This window comes from Myotis brandtii, unplaced genomic scaffold (assembly GCF_000412655.1).
Source record: "Myotis brandtii unplaced genomic scaffold, ASM41265v1 scaffold274, whole genome shotgun sequence".
NCBI lineage: Eukaryota > Metazoa > Chordata > Mammalia > Chiroptera > Vespertilionidae > Myotis > Myotis brandtii.
The window spans coordinates 1,331,758-1,359,071 of NW_005360425.1; the positions used below are offsets into that span (position 1 = coordinate 1,331,758).

General features: G+C 43.9%; 1 protein-coding gene across 7 annotated transcripts in view; it reads right to left on the bottom strand.

The window, feature by feature from the left end:
- The window catches only part of KIAA0319L (KIAA0319-like ortholog), a 109,334-nt gene that overhangs the window by 3,253 nt on the left and 78,767 nt on the right, over positions 1 to 27,314 (bottom strand). For 6 of the 7 annotated variants that reach the window (XM_014541525.1, XM_005868569.2, XM_014541524.1 and 3 more), the window contains 14 exons: positions 26,299 to 26,386; positions 24,999 to 25,091; positions 23,118 to 23,250; positions 19,785 to 20,013; positions 17,418 to 17,541; positions 16,677 to 16,809; positions 14,564 to 14,712; positions 13,108 to 13,259; positions 12,609 to 12,747; positions 10,792 to 10,951; positions 6,206 to 6,348; positions 5,039 to 5,161; positions 4,431 to 4,521; positions 3,274 to 3,365 (listed from right to left, as the gene is read on the bottom strand). In XM_014541525.1, coding sequence (XP_014397011.1) covers positions 3,274 to 3,365; positions 4,431 to 4,521; positions 5,039 to 5,161; positions 6,206 to 6,348; positions 10,792 to 10,951; positions 12,609 to 12,747; positions 13,108 to 13,259; positions 14,564 to 14,712; positions 16,677 to 16,809; positions 17,418 to 17,541; positions 19,785 to 20,013; positions 23,118 to 23,250; positions 24,999 to 25,091; positions 26,299 to 26,386 — 1,849 coding nt within the window. Of the gene's footprint in view, positions 1 to 3,273; positions 3,366 to 3,388; positions 3,858 to 4,430; positions 4,522 to 5,038; positions 5,162 to 6,205; positions 6,349 to 10,791; positions 10,952 to 12,608; positions 12,748 to 13,107; positions 13,260 to 14,563; positions 14,713 to 16,676; positions 16,810 to 17,417; positions 17,542 to 19,784; positions 20,014 to 23,117; positions 23,251 to 24,998; positions 25,092 to 26,298; positions 26,387 to 27,314 lie in introns of those variants that run through there. The other variant, XM_005868567.2, reaches the window with a different exon arrangement.

The window sequence follows — 27,314 nt, forward strand, 5'->3', positions numbered from 1 at the left end:
AGAAGCACAAAGGAGGCACTTCTGGGAGCTGATTACATGTGCCTGTTCAGTTGTGAAAAGCCATTAAACTGTTGAACCATAAAAATGCCATTTTTAGAAGCTAAATAGTAATTTCACATGGTTCAACCTAATATACTTCAATAAAATGTTTTGTTTTGTTTTAAATTGATAGAATAGCATAACAAAATCCAAAAGAAAAGCTGCTAAATGTGAATCATATCTCCGGAGGGGGCATGCCCCATGCTCCACCTGGCGGTCTTTGTCCCCAAGAGTTCCCTCAGGTGGGACCGTTCTGTCTCCAGTCACCCCTCACCCAGGCTTACCCTGGCTCCCAGCAAACTTCTATACAACACGTCTTCCTCCACAACATGCCCCACTAATTCCCTTCTTCAAGCTGAACTTCAAGCCCATACCTCATAAAATATAGTCTCGAATCCCAATCCCCTCATCCTGCTAGTGAGCCTGCTCTGGGCTGCTCCCGCTAATCCAGAGCCCAGAACAAGAGCCAGGGCTCGTGGCCTGGTTAGCCACCCCAAATCAAAAGGTGTTCTCACCACCCCCTTAGTTAGACATTGCCCTTAAGAGAAGGGCCTGCTGAGCCTTACCTAGTCTCAACGTGGTTACATAGATGCGACTGATCACACTGGTCTCTCGGGCTCTTCCTCACCACCCTCCCCTTTCACAAGAAGCCTGCCATACTGCAATCCACCTTCCCATTTTGCCTTTTCAACCCAGCATTTAGTTTGGCCAGCCAGCTTTTCCCTCCCTTCCTCAGAAGAGATGTTGTAGTTCCATTTATACCCCTCTCCTTTTTGCCCTACTCCCTCCATCCTTCTCAGGAACCGCACCTGTAACATCTACATCTTGTGAACCCCATCCGAGGAAACTTTGCCTTCTAAGCCCTGTCCTGCTGCTTCTCCACTTTTCGTTGCTCAGCTCCTACAATGACTTTCAAATAGCTGGGCCTCCAATTCTACACCACCTACTTCCTAATTTTGCCTGTAATTTTGCCCTAGCCAGTATGCTCAGTGGATAGAGCATCGGCCTGCAGAACAAAGGGTCCTAGGTTCGATTCTGGTCAAGAGTACATACCTTGGTTGCAGGCTCCTCCTTGGTTGGGGTTCATGCAGGAGGCAACCAATCAATGTATTTCTCTCACATCAATGTTTCTCTCTGTCTTTCCCTCTCTCTTCCATTCTCCCTAAAAAGCAATGGGAAAATATCCTCGGGCGAATATTAACAACCAAAAAAAACACCAACCTGCACTTTCTGCTGTCATCCACCACTACTCTAGCTCTTTTTTTAAATTGCCTCCTTTTCCCCCCCAAATGACCCCTCCCTGCCACGCCCACCCCCAGGACAAGTCCCCACCACCCCAGTGTCCGTGTCCATTGGTTATGCTAATATGCATGCATACAAGTCCTTTGGTTGATCTCTTACCACCCCCTCTAGCTTTTTAGGTGACCAGAAACTACTGTGTGTTGTCATCCTCCTCGAATGTCTTCCTGCAGCAGCAAACACTGTTGACCCCTCTTTCATGATGCCCCTCCTCCCTTCTTGACGACTACCCTTAGCTGCTCAGCCCTGGGCTCTTCTCTCATCCCTCAACATTCTCCCCACAGGGACCTGACCCACTGATGTGGTGCTGACTGACACCAGCATATAGAAGATCCCTATATATTGACACTTCTCCTCTTAACTGTCCTGTTGACTTCAATTTAACTAATCTTCTCTCACCCAAACCATCACTGCACTAGATGTCCATATTCTGTCAACAGTGCTATCATTCTCTGTCTCAGGTCAGAAGCCAACCCTGGCCTTTCCTGTTGTCTCTCCCCTTCAATCGATGAAATATTAGACTAATTTTCCCAAAGCCAGCACTTTGAAGATGTCACTTCTCATCACACCAAAATAAATGCTTAATTCCTTAGGCTGACGTACAAATCTTTTCACAGTTTGGTCCTTGTTAATCTTCTAGCCTCATTTCCTCATCCCAATCCATAACTGTCCTGAAACAAACTCTTCATTTTTTCCAGGCGTTCTCATCTCGAGCAGTAACATCACCCAACCCAGAGGTGCTCAAAGAGCAGCTTGGTGGAAGGACTATCCTTTACTTCCTTTCTTTCACACCCCTCTGACAACATACCACAAACCTCATTAAGTCTCCCCCAAAGTGTATTTGTCTCTCTGTCCCATCATCTCTACCATAAGGACATTCTAGTTAATCTCCTTTCACTTACTCTTGCCCCTCTCCAATTCCTTCACACAGTAGCCACAGTTGTCTTCTTAAAATGTCAATCGTATTGCACCATTCACCCTTAAAAACCATCTGTGGCTCCCTATTGCTCTTAGAAGGAACCTACAGCAAGTTCCCTACTCCTTGTCCAGCTTCATGCCACTTGCCCCATGCTCATCATGTCGCCTCCTTCCACTTCCTCAAATGTCCTCTGCTCCTTCCAGCAGATGACCTTCACCGACTACTCTGCCTGAAATGCTATTGCCCAGTCTTTACATGACTAACTTCTACTCGTCCCTCAGGGCTCAGCTTGACTGTTAATCTTTATAAAGACCTTTCATTATCACCTTTGTGTGTATTTATGAGTTTGTCTGGTTTGCTATAACGCAAGTGGTGTCTGACACAGGGCCTGGTACACAGTGGTCTCAATCCATGTTCACCGATGAGTAAGATACAGATGCTGCCTGTCCTGTGGCATCCATGATGGATGGAAACCACCCATGACAGACCAGTGAGGAAGGGAGGCCCCCTCTACAGTCCCGACTCTCCCAGCCCCACCCCTGGAACAAGCTGGGAACCTGCCCTCCTCTGGCTCTAAGACAAGGACAGAGCCTGTGGATCTACCTGTAAACACTGGAGAGAAGCTGAAAGGAGGTCAGTTGGCAGACATGCCTTTAATCTCATCGCTGCCTCACCTTGTCTGCACAAAAAGGAGGGCCACAGTCCCTGAGCCTGACTACACAGGGCAGCTTGAAAAGCGAAACTCCAGGGAATAAGCAGGCAAAGGAGAGCAGGAGGCCTTGCCCGTCTGCAAAGTGAAAGGACTGCTGAGAGAGCCATGGCATCAGAGCTGGTCCAGCAGGCAGCTTCTGCCAGCACAGGGCCAGCCAAGTCCACCCTTGGCCTTCATCAGGCAAGACACAAAATGCTTTCCAGCAAAAACAGCTGTGAGTGACAGGTTGAGGCGGGAACTAGTGACAGTGGCTCCTCACAGGGTGAGTGCACAAACCTAGACGCCCCAGCCCCAGGGCTACTACCTGCTCGGGAGGTTGGCTTCAGCTCCAGGCTTTCCTGATCCGTAGCATCTAGGATTTTGTACTTGCTTTTTCTCTTGGGTTTTCCTTTTTGCCTGAAAAATACAATCCCCTCCTCTGCTTAGGAAGGAGGCTGTGCGTGAGGTTCAGGTAGACCCCACAGGATGCCAGCCATGCGCATGCTAGTGGGAGAGCTGTTTCTCCTGCTTTTCAGCCACGAAAGTTGGCAACTGTAATTTGTTCAAATAATCCTCACCAATTCCAGGAAAGGGCAAGGGAGACATGGATATCTTAGCGTGGACTCACTAGTCCACAATGGTACTGAGGGCAGATTGGTTAAAAATCTAAAGAAAATGAAAACTGTATGCTTGAGGAAGTGTGGGTAGAGAGGAAAGCATTAAACCAAGAAAGTTGTTAATGGTGATCATCTTTGGCTGGTGGGAATTTTTATTTACTTATTTTTGGTGGTGGGAATTTTTAAAAGTTCTTTTAATTTTCTGTCTTATGTGTGGTTATATTGCCGGTTGAATCTCAGCTCTGCCACTTATTTACTGTGTGTCCATGGACAGGCGACGTCATTTTCCTGTCTGTAGACGAGGAAAGATTGTCATGCGCATTAAAACAGATATTATCTATAAAATTTATCATGGTGCTTGACACACAGTAAATGTAGAAATCATACTTATTAATAATGAAAAACATAATAAGCATTACTATTAAGTATTATAAGACTAGATAGGAAGACCAAATGAAAAAACCCGTTACCCTTAACCATGACTAACCTAAGTCTATAACTATGTGAAAACTTGTATACGTGTGAATCCCAATGAGAGAGGAAGGCCGAAAAAAATGATCTAAGGTCGTGGGGCTGAGGTATGGAGTGTTAAAAGACATACACCCTAGGGATGTGATCGAGTTCCATACCCAGGCCCTCCCACTCCCACCCTAGCTACCCTTGCATATCACTGCGCTGACAGCACTGGCTGAAGAATGTGCTTCTGCCCTCAGCGCAGGTCTTGGGTGGGCCAGAGCACTGTAACACTGACAGGAAGGGAGGAGCCCAGGACTCAGTGCCTTCCATGTGGAAAGGGCCAGATACCTCTCTGATGAGTGACAATGACTAGAAGCCTGAATGAATTTCCAAGGAAAATCCAACTTACCTCTTACAACAACAGATCACAGTCCAGGACAGGGTTCCAAAGGCAACGACAATGACAAAGCAAGCAATGATAACATATAACACGCTCCACTCTGCCAAGAAAAACAAAATGGTCAGGGTTGTAGAGAGAGAGGCTAGAGGGAGGTCCGGGCTGCCCGCCCCGGGCGAGAGATGGCTTCACTCTGTAGATAAGAATGACCCAGGGCTCCCCAGGGAAGGTGAGACATCAGAGTTGAAGACAGCTGAAGTTTTAAACCTTCAGAATTGTCCCACTTTCTAGTCTCTTCTCTGAGACCCTGGGACAGTGGGGCAGCTGTAAGGAGCTTTAACGGAGGGACGGGGGAGCAGAAAGGCAGGCCTTGCAGCTGGTTTGATGTAGGCTGCAGTGAGCAGTTGGTGTGATTTCAGCTTGGTTCTTACACAACTGCTTCAGAGCTTTCCTCTAACCTTGAGCAAGTGCAGAGGAAAGAAGTAAAAATCCTCTGCAAACAGAAAATACACAAAGTTCTTGCTTGCTCATCTGCCTCAGAAACACCAAGACCCACCCACTCACAACTCAGAACCAGTCAGTGCTAAACCAGCTGGCACAATACCAAGCAGAAAACTCACCACAGTTGCTGTCTCCATCCCTCAGCTGCACCTTGATGAAATTCTCCATCCAGAAAGGGTCACAGATGCAGCGTTTGGTAAAGGAATCACAGTGGCCATGGTCAGAACAGTTCAGCTGGCATGCTGAAAGTAGCAGAAAAGGGAGAACAGACAACAGGAGTCAGAGCTGGGGAGACAGCAGCTTCCAGTGCCTGTGAAAGCAGGAAGGCACCCCCATTCAGAGGCCTGGGAGACGTTTCTTGAAGACCTGCTCCAAGAGCTTCTACAGCTTGGGCACATTGCCCGTAATTATCATCATGGTTGGATACAACTGGAGCAGTTAGAAAGGCCACTGGAACATGGTTCCAAACTGTTTGTTTTTTATTTCTTTAGAGAGAGGGAGGGAGGCAGGAAGGAGGGAGAGAGGTTGATGTGAGAGAGAAACATCAATCGGTTGCCTCCTACACTCGCCCCAACTGGAGATTGAACTCCCAACCTGGGTTTGTACCCTGACCAGAAATGGAACCCACCACCAACCAATTGAGCCACACAGGCCAGGGCAGTTCCAGATTGTTTTTACTTGTTGTTTCTGTATATTATCAGTTCTTAATATTCCATGTCCTGCAGATACCCTTCTCTGAATAATTTAATTGGCAAAATAAAATGCACACTATTATAAAGGAAAGCAATACATTGAATGTGTTTTTAAAATATCTAAAAATATAATTTTTAAAAATAATATGTGTGCTTTTATTTAAAAATGAAGTAGCAAGATCTAGAAGTGAGTCTCACTGTTAACTTTGAAATAGTGATGAGTAAAAATATGTCATCATGTGTGATAGAAATTACCTCTGATTGCTATTGCCTCAAAGTCATGGGTTCTATTAAGTGTAGTTTGTTGCCTACTTTCATAACTGAGGGAAATAATAAACTTCAGTTAGAGGTTAATGAAAAGAAAGATGTAATTTTTCCCCGAAATGTACAGCCCTCTGAACGCTATCTCAGGGGCCCACAGATCCCTGGTTAAGAACCTCTATGAATCGGGACCCTCACGGTAACAGTAGTGGAGGAAAGAAATTATCTCCATGTTCCTGGAGAAAAGGGGATGAGGCCTGAGGACAGTGGGGGCTGACAGGTGAGAGGGGGCGCTGGGTAGGCTCTTGTTCCCAACACCCCAGAATTACTCACTGACAGTGTAGACTTCCAGGGCTCTGAATACTAGAAAGTCTGCCTTTTGTTTCCGCAGCTCATTCTTGAGCTTCGCTGCCACCTCATAGCCTTTGAAGATCTGGTGCGGAGGCTCGTTTTGAACAAAAAATACCATCTTGGTGCTGCAGAGACAGGCAACAGTATATATGAATAAGCTGAAGCTGTCAACAACAGCAGCAGCAGCTACCATTTGCCAAGCACCTCTGCTAAGTATTATATGCATCCTCTTACAGCAAGCCAGGGAGAAAGGCCTGATCGGTGTCAGCTCCATTTTACAAAGGACAACACTGGGGCTCAGAGGGGTTAAGTAACTTGCCCAAGGTCACACAGTTAATTCCAGCAGAGCCAGATACCAACCCTGATATGTCTGATCCCAAAGCCTATGCTTTTAGAAATGCCCTAAACTGTCCCAGCTAACAAGAGGACCCATACCAAACAGGTAACTGGAGGCCAGAAAGATGGGGATTTGGTTATGACCACATCCCTGCTGTCAGCCTTTTAACAGCTAAGACTGTGGTGCTGTTGGATTTGTGCCTGCGTTACTTGTATGACAAGCCACAATGCTTTGTAAAATGTAAATTATTAGACGGCATCCAATAATTATCCACAGGCCAAAACGATCGTTACTGCGACAGTAACAAGACTACACAATGGTGTGGCTGGAACGAGATTCTGTTACTCCAGGCCCAGAATCTGTTTGCTTTCTGACTGTCAATTTCTGTCCAAGGCAGACCATGTTTGAACTCACACCTGGGTGGCACCAAATCTGTTCCCTATGGCTTGGCCTCCATTTTTAGAAGCCTGCTTTTTTACTTCGTGTTAGTCTCACAGACCGAGCCTTCCCAAGCAGTGGGTCACACTGGTTTATAGGTGTGCCTAAGATGCTGATGCCCTCCACACACAGTGTAGCTGGGTGGGACCAGTTGCTTACAGTGTAACTGTTTACCCCAAAGTGCCATGTAAATGGCCTAATTTCCTGTGTGGTATGACATAAAAGTTTGGGAAGCACTGGCATAGAAGTCTTTCTAAAAGCTTGCTGCACAAGAAGGCTAACAATGGGTAACACAAATTCTAGAATCACGAAACAAATCTTTACCATAAAAGATCTGTGGACCTTTTCTCATTTTCTTATAGTGACCTAAACCATGGGTAGTTTCAATTTCTGTCTATATACCAGTAACTCTCAAATCTTTTAACTCCTCTCCCCATCTCTCCTGAGTAACCAAATCTTTATCTTTAAATTCTTGCTAGAATATCTGCCCTAGATATTCACAGGCACCTCGAATCCAACATGTCTCAAACTTTTAACAACCATTAATTGGGCACTTACTGTGCATTAGGGACTATGCAAACATTACTTTATTGGATCCTCAATAACAATCCTATAAAATGGGTATGAGCATTTTTACTGCTAGAACAGGTTTGGAGAGGGGAGGTAACCTGTCTGGTGGAAGGACCGTGCTCTTTCCCACTATATTAACTATCTCCCGCCCAGTATCCAATCCCTCCAACATTCCTCAACTAAGCCAACCAAACCCGAGACAGAAACCCAGCCCCTGTGATGCTCCTCTCTTCCCTCACACCTGATGCGGGGGCAGCAAGTCTGCGAGCAAACCCTTCCACAATGCTCTGACCAGCACTCTCGTTGTTTCCACTGCCTGTATCCAGCCCACACCACCAGCTAGATCGATCCCTGCCTGCTCCCAGACTGCTGAGCAGAGCTGACAACCCAAGTCCTAAATCACTATGCTGTCTGACCCAGTGAACCCTGGCCGCATGTTAGGTTCACCTGGGGAGCTTTTAGATTTTAGGTGCCCAGACCTCACTCTAGACCAGTGGATCCCAACCTTTTTTGGCTATGCCTCACCTAAGCATCTCTAAAATCCTGATGTCCCCCCTCCCCCGCTGTGGCATGTAATTCTTATTCTTCAAAAAGTGAACTCCTAGTCACGTAGAGCAGTGGTTCTCAACCTTGGCTGCACATTAGAATCACCTGGGAATCTTTTTAAAATCCTGATTTCTGGGCCTCATCCTCCAGAAATTCTGTTTCTTTGTTATGGGGTGGGGCCACAACATTAGTAACAAAGAAACAGAATTTCCGGAGGATGAGGCCCAGAAATCAGGATTTTAAAAAGATTCCCAGGTGATTCTAATGTGCAGCCAAGGTTGAGAACCACTGACGTAGAGGAAGTCTAAAAGGCCATTAACTTGGTCTAAACAAGCTTCCAAAGAACATGGCATCCATGAAAGAGAAAAATAAAAGAACGAAAGGACAGTTGAAGTACTGAGGAAGAAATCACTAAGAAATTGTTAAAAACATCATTAAGAATATGAAGTGATATGAAAAAATAGCAAATAAAGTTTCAAATCATATAATAGAAGTGAAATGCATAAATATGTCACAATATATATTTATATACTGTATATGAGGCCCCTGGAACCATAAGAAATGCAAAAAATTCACTGTTAATAACTCATTCTCAAATTGTCTCCCTTAAAAGTCAAATTGCCCCCCTGTGGGGCGTGTGCCCCACCCACGCTGGGAACCATTGCTCTGGACTAGCAATCGCCAACCTTTCGGACCTCACGGACCGCCGGCTGGCAACCACTGCTCTAGACCAAGTGAAATCATCTGTGGGTGAGGCTCGGGTGATGATGTTCATCAAAGCTCCAGGTGATTCTGGGAACCACTGCTCTCACCTGTCTCTCACCTTGGCTGAGACACCAACATTGCTCAAGCCAGCACCCATTCCTGGAGCCACTCCCCCCAACCTTTAGCACTTTTCTCATGCTGCCCATCTCATTCCCACCTCCTCAAGCAGAAGGCCTTGTCTCCAGTTTCAGAGAAGACACACACGGTGTTGGCACCAATGGTCTCAAGCCTCATCCTCTCTACCTATAAGTTCACCCTAATAGCACATTTTCCCTCCTTTCCTCTATCTCCACAGTGGTGTTCCTGCTCGATGGGGGCCAGTCCCCAAGACCTACGTCCCTTTACAACCCTCTAAACATCACCGTCTACTTTCCCTGCACCTGCGCCTCAGCCTGTAAAAATGTTCAAGTATTTCCTGTCTTTAAAGGTGTTCTTTTGATCTTATCCCCCATGTTATTTTCAGCACCAACCTCTTCAAAGAGTTGTTATACTTCCCATCTCTGTATCCTCAAACCATAAAATGAATTTGTCCTCTGTCCCCCAACATCTGAGTAAAATGTGTTCTTACCACCCCTGCGTCTCTGTAAGCATCTGAATCCTTTGGCAGCCCCCCTCCCCCTCCCTCCTTAACTTACAGCAGACCAGCCCCACCTGGTTTTCCTCCCATCCCACTGACTGCTATTTCTTACTTTCCTTTGCTGCCTCTTCTTTCTGTTTCCTTGTTAAATATGGGCTCTCCTGAGCTCTGTCTTCAGCCCTCTTGACACTCCCCCTGTGTCTCTGTCCTCATGGCTTTGACTCCTGCTCGGATGCAGACTCCCTCTCTCTGGCTATTCCTCCACCCAAGTTCCTGCCTATACTTGCTACTATCTGATGAAACATCTCCCCATGCAACCCATAAGACACACCAAGTTAAACAGTCAAAACTGAACTTAGTATCTTTTCTTTGGAACTGATTCTTTCTGTATCCCTGATCTCAATTAATGGCATTCACATCTATTCAGGCATCCAAACCCAAAGCCTCGTGTTTGATACCTCACAGGGTCTCCCAAGTCCTGTTGATTTACCCCTTAATTTCTTTTTAGTTTCTTCTCCTCTTCTGCTGTTTCCATTGCAACTACCTTAATTCAGGTTTTATTACCTTTTTACTAGACTACTCCAAAGCTTCCTGATTGGTCTCCCAGTCTTTGGTCTCTGTATTTCAGTCTAGCCTTCACACTACTGAACTCCCTTATGAAACAACAACCAATCTCCTTGCTTTAATAACAAAACAAAAACTTCAGGTACATAAAACAAACTAACTTGAGTTCTCCAGCCCAAAACTTAAACTTCTTGACTTGCATATGACTATTCTCAGTCTACACAGCAGTCTTCTCTTCCATCACATGCTGGGGCCCAGTAAGCTCTCTGAACCTGTGATTTCTTCCAGAGGGATTGTTGTGCTTTCACACCATAGGACCACAGCTCATGCTGTTCCCCCATTCTGAATTCCCTCCTGATTTCCCTAAGCTTGACCAATGCAAGTTTTGCTTCTGGAAAAATCTTTGGACTATCCCCTACCCCAACCTCTGGAAGAATTAGTTACCCTTGCCTCTGTGCCTCCACGATACCACACATTCTGTCAAACCCACTCTGTACTGATGTTTACTTATTTCCCCTACTAGACTGGCCTTCAAACATAACGGACCTCTTCTGACCTGGTGCCCTGGCACTCTGCAGCAGTGTCTAGCACAGAGCATGTGACACATATCAGAAGAGAGGAGCTCATTAAAGAAATGGACACGAGTGGTTCCTGGTCAGAGAGCCCACTCTTCTCTATCTACCCACACTATCTCTCAGCTCAGTCACAAAGCCCGCGGAGAGGGAGGAGGCGTTGGTCTTTCTTTTCTCCCCCCATTCATTGCCCAGCTACCTCTGTTCCGTGTACGGCTGAATCTTTTGCACAATGATGTCGGAATCCAGCACCCCCAGGAGGACCCCAATCTGGCGGATGAACATCCCCTTCAGCCTCTCAGTCAGCTGACTGACGTTGACATCCAAGATGATCTCCACCAGGTTGTTTTTCCTGGGATCTGGAAAGCATGTGGATCAGTCATGGCTTTAGAAGCAGGAGAGGTAACACAGACCCACCACTGTGCATGTGCTTTGGCACAGGAGAGGAAGGAATGAGAGCGTTCAGAAATGGTGTTGGAGCTTCGAAAGGACTCTTGGTCCCTATGTCAACCTGAGAATTACCACCATGTGGTGCTGGGGGGATCAGGGAGGCAACAGGGTTTAGTGAAGGGAGTGGGAGAGAGAGAGAAACACTTGTTTTGAAAGCCTCTCCTCAACTGGCTTTGCTGAACTCTTCAGGGTGGGTAGGCTTATCTAGCAACCTCTCCTGATCCACATCTGATTTTCAGGGACTTGTCTACAACAATGGGAGGGAAAATGCCCATCTAAACCTTCTTATCAATAATGGCAATGCATCTGCCCTGTAGGTTTGAAAACAGTCAACACAAAAGAAATCAGGCACAAGGATCCCAGAATCAAGGATTTCCTTAGAGCCACCTCACACAGCTACATGGTGTTTTTACAACTGAGAACTGGGAAACCATTGTGCTTTCCTTTCGATTATGTCCTAAAGACTGTTCTACACTTGGAAGTTCAGTGATTATTCAGAATACTTTATTCACACACTTGAATGTAACATTTGCCTGTTCTGATGTATAATTTACACAATTAGTGGACAATGTGATCTGATTTTAAATACAGAAGAGATTTTTTGTTGGTTTTAATCCTCACCCAAGGATATTTTTTCCATTGATCTTTTAAAGAGATTGGAGCAGAAAGGGAAAGACAGAGAAACATCAATGTGAGAGAAACACATCGACTGGTTGCCTCCTGCTTGTGCCCTGACCAGGGCCCTGGCCAGGGAGGAGACTGCAACCGAGATATGTGCCCCCAACCAGAATCGAACCCGGGACCCTTTGGTCCCCAGGCCAATGCTCTATCCACTGAGGATAGAGACTTTATAGTGACTTGGCTGTCGTCCTTCAGAGATATGGGACAAGGACTGGAAGACCTGCCAAGATCCTTCCCATCTAAGATACCGATACACAGGTTTGGCCTAGATAATAAAGAGCGGGTTTAAAGTTAATCCCTCCTCATTAGATGCTCAGAAATTTATCAAGCTCTACCCCACTCCACACTCACTTCCTCTCTAAAACCAAATTAGCCTCAAAGCAAAATAAAAACATGGTTCTATTTAAGAAAGAAATTTTATTTCTGCAAACCTGAAAAATGTAAAGGACACCAGTTACTTTACCTTCCCTGGATTGTCAGAAAAAGCCTGAGGCTCAACTTATAAAAATAAATGTTTTCTGCATTTGGGTGTTGATGAGACATCATGACTCAAGTTATTCCTGTGCTCAGATCCCCAGGGTACCCTCTCCCATCAGTCACATGGAGAGCAGGAAGTGCTGGACTTGGGCACAAAGGCCTGGCTCTGACACAACCACCCTGAGTTTCTGTTTCTCCATCTGAGATGAGTAGGAGGAGGTCCATATTCCTGTGTGGGTAGGAGAGGTAATGTTGGAACAGACAGACTCTAAGGATTTTTCAGCTTGGGGTTTCTAGATTTTTAAAAAAATCTGGCTCTGTCCATGCTGGGGAGAAGTTGTCTCAGGATGGAGGCCCTGCTTGGCTTATCCAGCAATTCCACTCAGTCTCATCACTAAATGAACTCACCAGGTTTCACCTCCACAGTGGTCTGGTCTGTGTTACTCTCACCCTTCGCATCAGTCACTTTCAGATGAAATGTGTAGGTTCCCTCGACCAGGTTGGAAAGAAAGAGGATAGGGTGGTGGTCAGAGTGATTTAACACCTCCTGTGGGGTTGAATAACATGGCTATGTTTGCAAAACAAAACAAACTCCTTCTGTGGACTCCGTTGCTGCTCTGTCACCACTAAGCCCCCTCTGAGCTAGACTGCTTCACCTCTGGCAGCTTCTGCTCTGTAATAGCACTGCAGCCCAAGGCTGCTCAGATTAGGGAAGAGAAACTCACCCTGTGCCACGCTACCTTGCAGAGTGACCCTAGGCAAGTCATTTAACCTCCCTGGATTTCAGAGAGCAATCAGGTTTGATATAAGGAACCACTTGGTTAAAACAGTAGACTATCTGGCTCAGCCTCCTCTCCCATCTCACCCCTTGGAACATGTGTTGCTCTCCAGCCCCTGGCACACTTACCCCTGCTGCTGGGCTCCCCTCATCTCGAGTCCAGAGGTAGCTGACTATTCCCTTGTCATCTGAGGACTTGGAGCCATCCAGCTCGGCTGTGTCCGTGGGCAAGGTTATCACCACATTCCCAGTTATCTTGGCTATAGGTGGTTTGTTCGTTTCTAAGCAAAGAGAAATCATTGACATCAGATAATATTCTAGGGGGAAAAAAGAAATGCTTCTTTATAATGTTTATGGGGAGTTAAATGGAGAACTGTTTCAGGAGTCTATCCATGCCAGCAACTCACAGCATAGATTTTTTATTTTTATTTTTTTGTAAATCCTCACCCAAGGATATTTTTCCCATTGATTTTTAGAGAGTAAAAAGGAGGGATAGAGACAGAGAGAGAAACATAGATGTGAGAGAGACACTGGTTGGTTGCCTCCCACACGCATCCTGACCAGAGCCAGGGATCGAGCCTGCAACTGAGGTGTGTGCCCTTGGCAGGAATTGAACCCAGGCCCCTTCAGTCCACAGGCTGACACTAACCACCGAGCAAACCGGCCAGGGCTAAAGGTGTAGATTTAAAGTCACGGAGAGAGAAATGCTCTCTGACACCATACAACAGAGAGGACAAGGGTAGTTTCCTCCTACATTCCCACGGCAGCCTCCCTGAAAGGAACCCATTTCTGTCCTCTGGAGGTTTATGATAATTGGAAACAAAGGCCCACAGCTGGATTAAAGCCTTGGAGTTTAGGTTTCATCCAGCTGATACCACAAATTCTCTTTAAAATATGGGTTAAAATGTTATTCTCTGAGCATCTTCTTTGATTCCTTCTTTAGTACTTTAATAGAGAAAAAGGAGAGAGAGGCCTCTCAACCTGGGCCCCACCTGCAGCTTTGTTTACTTAGGTGTGTACTCTTTAGTGTTTACTGAGCTCAGGATATTGCAAATGAAGGGCATCTGTATATCTGATGGTTTTTCCTACTGTCAGCTTAGAGCCCTCTCTCGAGGCCATTACTGATCATGAGCCTGCAAACCAGAGCGAGGCAAATCAACTCTTGTCTCACGTTGGCTTCAGTGTGCAGGTTCATAGGAAAAGCACAGAAAGCTACAGTGCAGGACAGTCATTCTGAAGTCTGACAGCAGGTGTCACTGTAGCTAGTGGGAGAGTCACAGAAACCCCAGGACTTAGCAGCAGAGGCAAAATAAAAATGCAAAGGGAAAAAAACTTAATTCTTTCCCTATTCAATAGAGAACGAAGGAAAGGAGAAAGGGAGAGAGGGGAATGCAAGAAATGAAAAATCACCTTACAACCACTCTCAATGAAGACTGTTTTAAAAAAGCAAGTATCAGCTGCCCTTACCCCAACTTTCTTCCCCACACCCTGTCTCTAAATCAATTTCTGCAGCCAAACAAGAGATGATGAATTCCTCAGTTATCTAATCCTGAGGCTGCTGCACCAACCCGAGGTAGGGAGGTACCTTCTTTGACAATGACATTCACAGAGCTCTGGCTTTGCAGGTTCCTCTCATCTTTGACAGTCAAGGTGAACACGTAGGTTCCCGCTTGCAGCCCGGTCACAGTGGCGACACTGCTGTTAGCCTTCTCGAGCTGCACCCCATCAGGTCCCCTGGACAAAGAGAGAAACCAGAGGCTGGAGTTGTACCCGTTTGCTGCTCTCTTGTCCCTGACTCAGCAGGTGCAGACAATTATTGCCTCAGATGAGACATGAACTATTGTTTCCCAGACCTTGAGAGGACAAATTTTAAAATATTCCATTTGGACAGAGTGTCATTTGGCCCCACAATACAGGCTACCTGCTGATCAGAAAATTCCATTCACCAGTTTTCAAACAGATTTAACTTTATCCTTTATATGAGCTTCTAGATAGAACATTAAACTCTTCGCTGTTCCAGTTTGTAAAAGGAAGAAAGTGTTCTAAGCAGGTCTCTGATCAAAAGAATGATTTCATAGTGATGTTTCTGAAAAGTATTTCTGGCCCAGTAGTTGGTCCAGCTCTTGCCAGCAAAGAAGCAAAACACATTTCTTAATCATATGCCAAACTCACTCTTGCTGAAAAGTCAGACAAAGGAAGTGGGCCAAAGCTGCAGAGGAATTCTCAGGGCAAAAGCATCCTCTTCCTAGTAGCTCTGAAAGCAAAGCTCCCGCCAGCTCCCAGACAGGGACCACAGGGGACCTGGCACTCCGGGCATCCTTCCTTCTCCCCTGAGGCCTCACTCAGCAGCCTGCAGCAGGCGAGTGAGCTGTGTGCTGACACCCAGGCACAACGCTGCACACACTCTTGAGTCCTGCTCAAGGGTCAAAACGCCCCAGAGCTTTCCTTAAAACTACAGGACAACCAGAGAAATCTGTAGACTTTTCTGTTTTGTTTTGCTATTTAAACTTATGACCTCTGACTCTAATAGCCCCTCCTGAAACAGATTCTCCCCAATGAAGCTTGCTAATAAGCATTATTTCTGCTGTAAACACGAATAAAACTCAACCAAAAGATTCATACTTATAATTAAAACACATGGGGCTGAAGAAGAAAGATTAGGTTCTCCAAAAGATAGAAACAAGAGCTGAGAAAAATAATTTCTAGAATCCAACTCACCAATAGTAAGTAGTTTCTGTAGTCCAATTACAGCCCTTTCCCACCCACCTCTAATGCCCCTGACCAAAAACAATAACAAAACACCCAGTCTGTTCTATGATTGCTACCTTTGGAAACAGAGAAATTAACTCCTTTTTAACTTTTAATTCTTCCTTGGAATTCTTTCACTACTTTTGAGTTCCAGTTGTTATGGTTTAAAGGAGCTGAAAGAAACTGTGAGAGCCAGGAATGGTTCAATTAGGTGATTCCATTTTAATTAGTATTATTTGGTCACTGCCTTTCTCCTCTGGCTAATGTAGTTGGTAAGTGTGGTCTTCAAGGATATAGTAATAGAGCAATGCTTTCATTTTGTAGATGAATTTTCAATTCTCTTTGATAGCTGCTCTGCCCCGTCCCCCTGCCAGCCTTACCCAGTTAATTTTGAGAAACAGTATTTTTCTGCTCCATTACCCCTTCCATCCTGCCTCTCAAGTGTAATTAAACTATACATTTCAGCAGATGGATTACACCTGTAAAAGCACCAGGACTGTAAAATACTACCTGGGGACTAGCTGATGGTAAGCATTCTTTATTTCTTACAAAAATTATCTTATATAATTTTCTTAGTGTTGAAGTTTGGCATTGCAAATCTTTCTTTCTCAGTCACAGCCCCCTTGAATAAGCCAACAAGAGCAAGTAAGTACTTAAAAAAAATTTTTTTTAATCCTTGCCTGAGAATATTTTAATTGATTTTTAAATTTGTTTATTTCTATTGATTTTTAGAGACTGAAGAAGGGAGGGGGGGGGAGAAAAACATCGACCAGTGACCTCTATACATAATGGGGATCAAACCTGCAACCTTTTGGTGTATGGGATGATGCTACAACCAACTGAGCCACCAGGTCAGGGCACAGCAAGTACACTAAAAAAAAAATAAGTAAAATCTTGCTCTGCAAATGTCTGGAGTCTTTGCATAAGTATGGCTTTGTGTCAATACTCACTGTGTTTTTTCCCAGAGATACGAGATAATTTTCTGATCATCTGAGCTTTTGCTACCATCCAAGGTTGTGCTATCCATGGGAAGGGTCAGCTCTTTATCTGGGCCTGCATCTGCCCGTGGCGGCTTGTTGTTTTCTAGAAGACAGAGACATACAGGTTAAAAGCAGGCAGTCCAGTTGGGAAAGGAGAGGATCCACTGGGACATATATTTGGGAAGCCATGAGGACTCTGCCTCTCTGCCCAGAGAATGGTCAGATACTGTGGGACAGATATTTACTGGGGTATGATCAGGAAACTCACAATGCAGAATAGAACACTTCTGAAAGAACGTGGCAGAACCTAATGAAGTTACAACGCCATGCTAAATGGGAAATATAATGCTTTAGGAGTTCAAAGGAAAGGGTCTGAGTGATACAACAGGGCTTTCTTAAGGAAGGAGGCTTGAAGCTGGTCCTTAAAAGACACATGATAGGATTTGGGATGGCAGAGACTCAACCTTTTATGTCCCCTTGAAGGCAATTAACTAGCCCAGGGCAAGGGATAAGCTGAGGCTGTAAAGTACTCTTTCTCTCTAGCTAGGGGAATGAACAACAGAAGTTACTAGGACAATAGAAGCTGCCAGGGGCTCTGTGGATTGGCGCCTCCTACTGCTCCCTCATACACCTCAGAATCCAAAACCTCTTCTCCCCAAGGTTAAAGGGACCAGCCAATAGAAGAGCCTGCACCTCAAAGTTGGAACTTACCAGGCTGCACAATAACAGTCACTTGAGCGGTGGCCTGCTGTCCTATTGTGTCAGTCACTGTTAGCTGGTACGTGTAGTCTCCTTCTTGCATGGCAGAGAGCTGCAGGATTGGTGTTCTAACACCCTGGATATAGAAATACAGACCATGGAAAAGCAGCCTCCCAGAATCACATTATACGCTAAGTCCTGCTTGGGTCTAAGAGACTTACCCAGTTTTCTAAACCTATTGGTACTAGGCTACTACCTCCTAGAATTCAGCAAAATTAGTGAATGCTGGATCAGACGCTGTGGGACATCTTGTTAAAAAGTTTCTCCCCTAAAGGGAACAACCCTCCCTGACACAGAAGCAGCTTCAAATAAAATCAGAGCTCTCACAAGGGAGGGGAGTATAGGGAAATGTACAAAGAGAACCAAGATCACCCTCTAAGAACCAAGGCAGAAAGAAGACCATCTATACTAATAATAGAGGAATATGTAAATTGTCCAGGATGCCATCACAGTGACAGTAACGACCAAACAGCAGGCCAGCAGCGGGTTAGTGAGGGATGACCAATGACTGAATAGCAGGCTGCGTGGGGTGACCAGGCCGGCAGGGGGGGCAGTTGGGGGCGACCAGGCCGGCGAGTGGGGTAGACAGTTGGGGGTGACCAGGCCAGCAGGAGGGCAGTTGGGGGCGAGATCAGGCCAGCAGGGGAGGGCAGTTGGGTGCGATTGAGCCAGCAGGGGAGGGCAGTTTGGTGCAATCGGGCCAGCAGGGGAGGGCAGTTGGGGGGGCGATTGAACCAGCAGGGGAGCAGTTAGGCATCAATCAGCCCAGCAGGGGAGCAATTAGGGGGCGATCAGGCTGGCAGGCAGAAGCGGTTAGGGGCAAGCAGGCAGGCAGGCAGGCAGGCAGGCAAGCAGTTAGGAGCCCGCAGTCCCAGATTGTGAGAGGGATGTCCAACTGCTGGTTTAGAACATCCTCCAAGGGGTCCCAGATTGGAGAGGGTGCAGGCCGGGCTAAGGGACACCCCTGCCCCCGTGCACGAATTTCGTGCACAGGGCCTCTAGTGAATATATAATAACACAATTTTTTAAAATGTTCTTCCTACGAAGGCTGCACAGTGATCCTAATGAAGCGCTCAATAAAACATGGCAGCAATTCCAGATGCTTTGTAACGCTACGCTGACCCTTACAGATTTGTGCAGATTCTGCAGCAACAGAGAAACCCAACACAATACTTAAACTAAACCCAGGTGAAATGTGAGCTTTAAGTCATGCCTCAAATCTAGAAACATAGACTCCTGAGTGTCACAAGGAACATTACATATAACTTAGAACAAACTCCAATGCAGGAACTTTAGAACAGTGGGAAAACCTGACAGCCTCTTACAGACAGTTTGTTTGGTCTATATGTCTTAAAAGTTGTAAACTTTCACATAAAGGTCTATATTTATGTTTTCCTGATAATAATGGGACCATACTTCCATCTGGCCACAGCCAGCTGGGCCTGAGAAGCAGCTGGCCCCTTTAGTCAGGGATTAAGTTCTCTGGTTCACCACAGCCCCATCCAGTTTTCTTTACTTACTTGTGTTACCTGTGTGGTGACAGATCTAGTCTCTTATTAAGTATCTGCAGAGAAGAGCTCACCACCTAGTTGGGCAATCTACTCCAATTTGTAAGATTCACACCCATGCAGCTTCTAAATAGTTTGACTCTCTAGAACAGGGGTCCTCAAACTACGGCCCGCGGGCCACATGCAAATACAAATATTGTATTTGTTCCCGTTTTGTTTTTTTACTTCAAAATAAGATATGTGCAGTGTGCATAGGAATTTGTTCATAGTTATTTTTTAAACTATAGTCCGGCCCTCCAATGATCTGAGGGACAGTGAACTGGCCCCCTGTTTAAAAACTTTGAGGACCCTTGATGTATAGTTAATGGGAAAGGAAAGAAAGGGCCTGTGGGTCACATTACCAACCAGTCTGGATCCCAGGCAGTTTGCAACACCACAGGCATTGGTGAAAGACCTTGGTTTGACTATTGGTCCTATCACTTATTAACTAAAAGGCTTTAGACTAGTTATTTAACCTCTCTGTGCCTATTTCCTCATCTGTTAAATGAACCCCTGCTCTAAAATCAACCTAGAGCAGCTACCATTTCTCATCCAGTCTTTTCCCCTGATAAACATTTAAGATATAGGTTTTTGATAGTATGTTAATTAAAGGCTCCTTAAACTTTCTGGATTTAAAAAGAAATTCAAATATTCTATGCACAAATCTGACTTTGGTCATTAAAATACAGCAAGAACAAGCCTTGGATAGGTGAACCAGTCCAGTAGCTCCAATTCCCCTGGGCAAGAAAAGACAGAAACTCTTCCCTCCTACCTGCATCTCCACCACTTTCCCTTTGCTGCTGGGGCTGAGTGACCACTCATAGCTGGTGATGCCATGGTCATCAGTGCTCTGGTTCCCAAAGAGCGTGATGGAGTTTTGGGGCAGGGTGATTACTTGGTTGGGGCCTGCATTGGCCACAGGGGGGTAATCCACAGCTTTGTTCACTGTCAGGCTTGCAGTGGTCGAGTTGGTAGCTCCATCTGAGTCTACTACAGTCAAACTATTAGGGCAGAGAGAGGAGTGCAATCAGGAATGGTTTTCAGTAAAGAAGAAGAAACATAAGAGGACGGAAAATCAAGAATAAGAAATACCAAAGTGGAAGGGTTACTAATTAGTAACCAATTCTTACCATTCCTCTTAGAAAGGTAGAGTAATACTAGAAGCTAACACTGACTAAGGGTTCACTGTGTACCAGGCACTGTTCCAAGTGGTTTACAACTCAATAAACAACAGCTCTATAAAGTCCTATCTTCATTTTACTCTTTACACATATGAGGGTCTAAGGCAGAGAGAGGTCAAGTAACTCGCCCACGCTTGAAAGTAGTGGAGTTAGGACCTGAGTCCAGGCAGTGTGTCTCCAGCGCTGTTTCGCTCTGCTGCCTGCATGTATCTGTGTGCTGGGACCGTACAAGCATTGTCTGATCTAGCCCTCACAGCAATTACCAATCTCAATTTACAAGTGTCTTAGGGAGGCTAAGTAACCTGCCCAGCACCCCATTCTGAGCCAAGATGCAAGCCCAGTTCTCTGACTCCCAAGCCTAGAAACCAAGTCTTAAGAGCGAGTCCCTGGTCCCTATTCCTATGGGGTACAGAGACACTACATTAACTAGTGCTCTGACTACAACAGGCTCTCCTCCCCACCATCCTTTTTGGCTATGTACACTCACAGGAATGGACATCCTGAGCAGACAGCCTCTGGGATGGACTAAGCGGGCTGGCTGTGGTAAGACAGGAGCCCAAGATGGAAATGAATTCTCCTATGCAACAGTCTCACAGTTTGTGCCAGTGTGAAACAGGATTTGAAAGAGAAAAATAATGTTCATTTATAAGAACAGGGCATTTACCAAAATGATGCCTTCCAGCTGAACAGCCTAAAGCTGCTCTTACCACCTCAAAATGTGAGCATAAGCAAGCAAGGAGGTTTGGGCTCCTTCCATTTTGCTGACAGAAAGATAAAAAGCATAAAAAAGACATGTCATTTGTTTGAATCTCACCAGCAGCCACAGACAGAGCCAGGCACCTGTGGGTTTTTTTTCCCACAGCCTCACCTTTTCCTATGGTCTGAAGGGGATTTTGGTATTACAGCCTTGAGAAAGAGTACAAAAACATCAGATACATACTAGTAGACATGCAAATCAACAAACATCAGAAGAAAAATCCACAGAAGTTTCCTTTTTTTTTCCAGTTTTCCTATTTTCAGTTTTGTACATACACTATTTGTCTCCTATTTCAGAATAAAAGCAAGTTATAGATAGGTGGCAAAATAGAAGCTGCCCATTACTGACTTTCACCTCGGTCCCTGGCTTGCATGCAAGAATCCTGGAAACAAATAGCAGCTGACCACAGGGCTGGGAAAAAGGACACTGCCATGTACTGCCATGTAGAAGCATGGTAGAGGAAAAATGAGTGGAATCAGATTGGACCTTAATGCTAATCAGACTCAACCCCGTCAGTTCATAAATTGAGGCTTAGAAAAAAAGAATAGAGCCCTAACACCCTATCCATCTGAAACACTGTTTTTAACCTTGGTTAAAAGCTCAGACTGCTTTTGTGACCTTGGGCAAGTTACTTAACCTCTTGGTACCTAAATTTTCTAATCTATAAAATAAGAGTAATTATATTATTTTTATAAGGTTTAAATGGCCTTCTACTTGCAAAGAGCTCAGAACAGTACTAAACACATAGTAAATGTTCAACAACCAGTGGTTATTTTTCAAAACATCAACCTAGCCCAGATTAAATCCCATAAATGTTAAAATTCCTATATTAGAAATCTAAGAAAAATCAATTCACTTTTCCATTTTAAGCCAATGAAAAGGCTTCAACCTTGTAAAATGGCAACTACCTTTCATTCTCCTGAAGTCTTGAGTCAGTGACAGTGATGCTAAGTCAGAACCTGCATATGTATTTATATCGTAGGTGTGCTATGACATTCATCACTATGTCTCTGGTAGTGTCTAAAACTTGATTAATATCAGATCTGGTGGGGGACACAAACACCCAAGAACAAGCTGTTGCACCGTGGTAGGCACCGCATAAGGGCACTGAGTGCAACCTTCTCCCCTCTCTGGAGGGATCTAAGAGAGCCTCACAGAAAACTGTAGGTCCCTAAGGATAGGCAGAACTCCAACAGACTGAGAAGAGCATTCTAGGAAGCAAACAAAATACATATGGGTCAAGTCAAGGAACAGAGTAGAATGAGCCCTGACATGGGGGTTAGAAAATCTGCAATTCAGTGCAGTTTAGTAAATACACTGAGCCTCATTTTTCTCAGATATAAAATGAGGACAGTATCATGTACATATGGTGTTTGGATGATACAGTACTTTGTAACATACAAGGAATTGTGCAAATATAAGGAGGATTACTCTAGAGTCAGCCTCACACTCTTATTAATCATATTCTAGAATGTTGAAACTAGTTCCCAAAAGGACTATCTTTGAATAAAATTCTCCAAAAAGCCCTAATAGAGAAAGATCCTACAACTCATATTCAAATAAACCACAAAAAGTGTCAAAAGTATAGACCTATTAACCAGGAGGTCACGGTTCGATTCCTGGTCAGGGCACATGCTCAGGTTGCAGGCTCCATCCCGTGTGGGGCCTGTAGGAGGCAGTCAATCAATGATCCTCTCACATCATTGATGTTTCTATCTCCCTCGCTCTTCCTCTCTGAAATCAATAAAAAAATATTTTTTTTAAAAGTAAAGGTTTTGAGATATAAATTGAAGAAGCATTTCCCATAGGGAAGAGACAAGATGATAATAGGTTCATGCTAGATTATTCCTGAGAAAAGGCAAAGAAAGACGGGTCCTTTCACTTAATGACAGAAATCCTAAAAATGTCTGGAGAACTGCCAGATAAGACTTTGAATAGGACTAACTGTGATGGATCCTAATCTATTATGCAAGGACTTTTGCCCTAAAAAGTTATTTGTGTTGTGACCACAATTACTTTAGGGCTCAAAGAATCAATGGAACCACAGGCTGTATTTTCAACCACTCTACAATTAAACTGGTATCTGTCAGAGTTACTCCTATAAGAATGTAGAACCCATATAAGGAAAATAAAGGCCAATGGTAAACTTGAAGGATCCTAAATTTACCTGAAAGTGTAGTTCCCAGGGACGAGCTTACTTAGTTTTAATATGGCCGTATCTTCAGAAATCTTCTCTTCTCTCAGAGGTCCCTTTAGTTCTTCCCAATGGTACCTGACGATTTTATCATCATCAGTGCTTTCTTGATCATAAAGAAACATCGGTTACAACATGAGAGCGCCTGGTCTCAGCACTTACTCAGTTTACACAAATCAGGGCAACTACCTATAGAGATTTGAGGCCAGGGAAACTTCATGAAATTACAGGCTATCTCTCCAGATTATTTCTTCCCTATGAATATTGGGTCATTCTGCCTCTCTATGACTATTCCACTGCATAGTTTTCCAGGGACTCCAACACAGGCAACTCTGGTTAAAAAGTTACTGAGTAAGAAAAGGAAAATAAAAAATTCTTAAATGCATGAAAAGATACTCAATCTCACTTAAAAGAAATGCAAATTTAAATTTCACTTGAGATACCATTTTTAAACCTATCAGATTGGTAAAGACCAAAGTTTCATGACACATAAATGGGTAAAGGTGTGGAGAAAGAGGAACTTTCTTAAGTCATGGTGGAAGCATAAATTGATACAACCACTGTAAAGAGCAATTTGGCAAAATTTACCCTTTTCCCTGCAATTCCTCTTCTAGGAATTTATCCTACAGATATCCTTACATATGTGTTCATCATCATACTTACAAGATTATTCACAGTAACATTATTTGTAATAGTGAAAGACCAGAAATAATCTAAATGATCATCAGTAGAGATTGACTGAAAACAAGTATATATTCAAACAATGAAATTGTACATCCATATAATGGAAGGCTATGTAATCGTTATAAGAAAAAAAAGAATAAAGTATTTCACATATTGATTCAGAAAAATTATCCAACATATAGAAACAGGCATTGTACATAACAGTGTACATACTATTTTATCATAAAGACTGTATATGCATCTTCTTATCTATGCATAAGATATCTTTGGAAAGATACATAAAATAATACCATTGCTTGTCTGCAGAAAAACTGGATAGTTGGGAGACAGGGATGGTAGAGATTCTTTTGCCCTGTACCTTTACATATTATTTAACTTTGACCTATTCAAAAATATAAAATGAAATGGTACTATATGAATCTTTCTACCACTCTCCCAAGTGCCTCTTCCTGTCCTGTCTCTTACCTCTTGGCCTGAGATTCTTCTAGCCTCCACTTGTCAGAACTATCTACATGAAATGTCTAACACTGCTAGAGATTGCTCTGCTAAAGCAGTGGCTACCTCTGCCAAGATAGTCAGGGTAACAGGGCCTTAATGGGTCTCAAGAGAAGCCAAGCAAATACTGGTGAGATGATAGGCCTGAAACCTCCTACACACACATAGCCAGGATCAATGGCAAAGACCCAGAGATCCTCTCCTGTCCTCTGAAGAGACAATGTTAGTGAGCCAAGCAGGGTTGTGGAGCACATTCTGTGAGTCTCTCCAGGAGAAGGCTGACAATCTTGTTAGGCAGTGATGGCTAGATGAGAGCTCCTTAGTTAAGACTCTCAGTTACTCATCTTGCCATGATAGGAAAGAGTTTTGTTTCCATAACTGAGAATGGCAACTCCATCTAAAAAAATTTGAAAACCAGAAAGTTTCAACTAAAATAATGCTAAATGCATGCATAATCCCACTTTCTTACCATCTCAGAATAGAAATGTTACTTCAAAGAAGCCACATGGGGGTTTTAAATAGGGTCTGTCTGGTTTTTACTTCCTTATCAGTTGCTTCAGATGGTTGGTCTTCCCATAATGTGGTCAAGAAGCCTAAGCAGAATGCTGGTCCAAATCTTTGACCAGAGTATCCAGTGAATGCTGTTCTAAAACATCGTGCCCAGTAAATACTCACGGCTGCCATCAATGACTGTAGAAGTGGTTGGCAGAGAAATCTCCTGGAACTGTGGTGACACAATGGCAACAGGAGGCTGATTTTTACGGGGCTCTGCAAGAAAATGACCCAGAAGAAATTAAAAGAGGGGCTTTGTAAATTATAAGAAGAGCAGGCCACCTCTGGGTGGATTATAAATGTTTCCAATACCTAATCGGCATCTGAAGCATCATCAAATGTATAAGTCACAAGGTTGGCATTCTAACATAAGACACCCAGGAGTTTTTAAGCCTCTTGCAAGCCTGACTTTTCTTAAGACCACACCCTGTGCATTCTTTCAATGCTCATGTGCTATCTAGTTTGTGAAAAGTACTGAAGTAGCAAGTGACTGCTTTCAGGCAAGCTGACCAGAGGTGGACAACAAATAAAATGTGTGCAATAAAGGCATTGGAAAGCAAACTATCCCTTGCCACAACTGTGCTGAAAAGATGAGTAATTTCTCAACCACCTGGGAGCTGACTATGTGGGAGGTGTCTAGGCTGGAGTGTTAGAAAGGTCACAAACCACTCACTCTAGTCCACCTGAGTGACTGCGAGCCCAGTGGCCTTTTCATTGAGAAATGATCAAATGGTCTTTATGCTAAACACATTTTTAAGAAAGAGAAAGTATTACCTTGGCTATAAAATCAAAGGAATTAAAAGAAAATCTATTACTCACAAAGACAGAGAATAGTATTAAGAATTTGTGCCAATGTCTGGACCACTTTGCCAATTTCCCCCAAATATCTCTGAAAATGCAAAACAAGATACCTTGCTATCACACTGTAATCTACTGATCACTTAAAAATAATAATGGAATTTGGTGTCCAACATGAAGGAGAAATGGCAGGGATTCTGTGAGGAAGACTGTGTACAAAGACCCACATTTCTGGAAAGAGATCAGAAAGGGCCAGCGACTTGGCTGGTTCTCCTACATACTTTTCCTAGGCTCCTGGCTTTCTTGTATCTCTTAATTACCACATATGGTCCTCTCTCAGCATGACCCACTGGAGAAGTAGTTCTCAGGCAGACAGGCTATTGCTCAGTGCCATACCGCACTATAGGTCATGTGGCTAACATTTCCCTGCCCAGCGAACTGTTCCAACTAAAACCAAAGTAAATACTTTGCCACCATATACCTTTTTCTACATTGAATTAGGAATTGCCCAATAAATGTATTTTTTAAAAAGAATGGAAATTAAAAACCCCTAAAATCAAATCTCCCTCTCCTTGGGAATCCTCAGAGGGAGCAATGGAGGCACAGTCAGGGCTGAGAAACATACCTGGCTTTACCGTCACATTCACACAGCCTTCCCCATGGGAATTCTGACCATCTACAATCACTTTGAATTCATATAGGCCTTGAGTGAGCTGCAAAAAGGACAGAAAATCTTATAGTCAACCATAAAGAGGAGCAATTATACTTAAAATCACACATATTTGAACTTTCCCCTGGTGATTCTTGCACTCTCTTCTTGCACTGTTTTCAAAATGGAGAAAGTAAACTAACCAAAGAGATGAAACTAAACTAAATGAATTATAAACTAAAAAACCATAGCTTTTAATGTGAATCTTATTACTAGCTGACTCTGGAACAACAGAAGGGATTTCAATATCTCTGTACTCCCATTTTCTTTTAAGAAAAACATTAAGGGCCCTACCATCCCACTTCTCAGTGTTATGAAATTAAAACAATCATCTCTGCAAAGAAAAACATTTTGTAAAAATACCAAATAGCTCCCAAATACCTAACTATTTTTCCCTACTGACTTCCGCTAACTGTATAAACATAATATAAAAGAAAAAATAATCACCCAAATCCCACTGTCCTAACACATCAATTAATCCTATATCTCTTATTTCCTCCCAATCCTTAACCGCACAAAACAATAGTTTTAAACAGTCCATCCAATTCAACAAACATTTATTGAGAACCAATTATGTACCAGTTATTGTCCTAGGCCTGGGATTTGGAGATAAATAAGATAAGATCCCTGCCTTCAAGGAGCTTATATATCAATGGTATTCAGAGTCTAGCTAAAAATCAAAGTGTGAATCAAACGTTTTATTGTTCTTTCTTCCATTCATTTAGCATAAACACTTTTCCCATTACAACAGTCTTTTTAATAGTCACTTTAATGGCTGCAAAGAAGTATATGAATAAATGTGCCATAATTCACATAAGCATTCCACATTGCTGGCTATTTGAATTGTTTCCAAATTTTTACTATTATAATCTACTAGTAGCCCTGCGCATGAATCCGTGTGCTTGCCGCCCTCCTGTAGCTCTCCGCGCGCT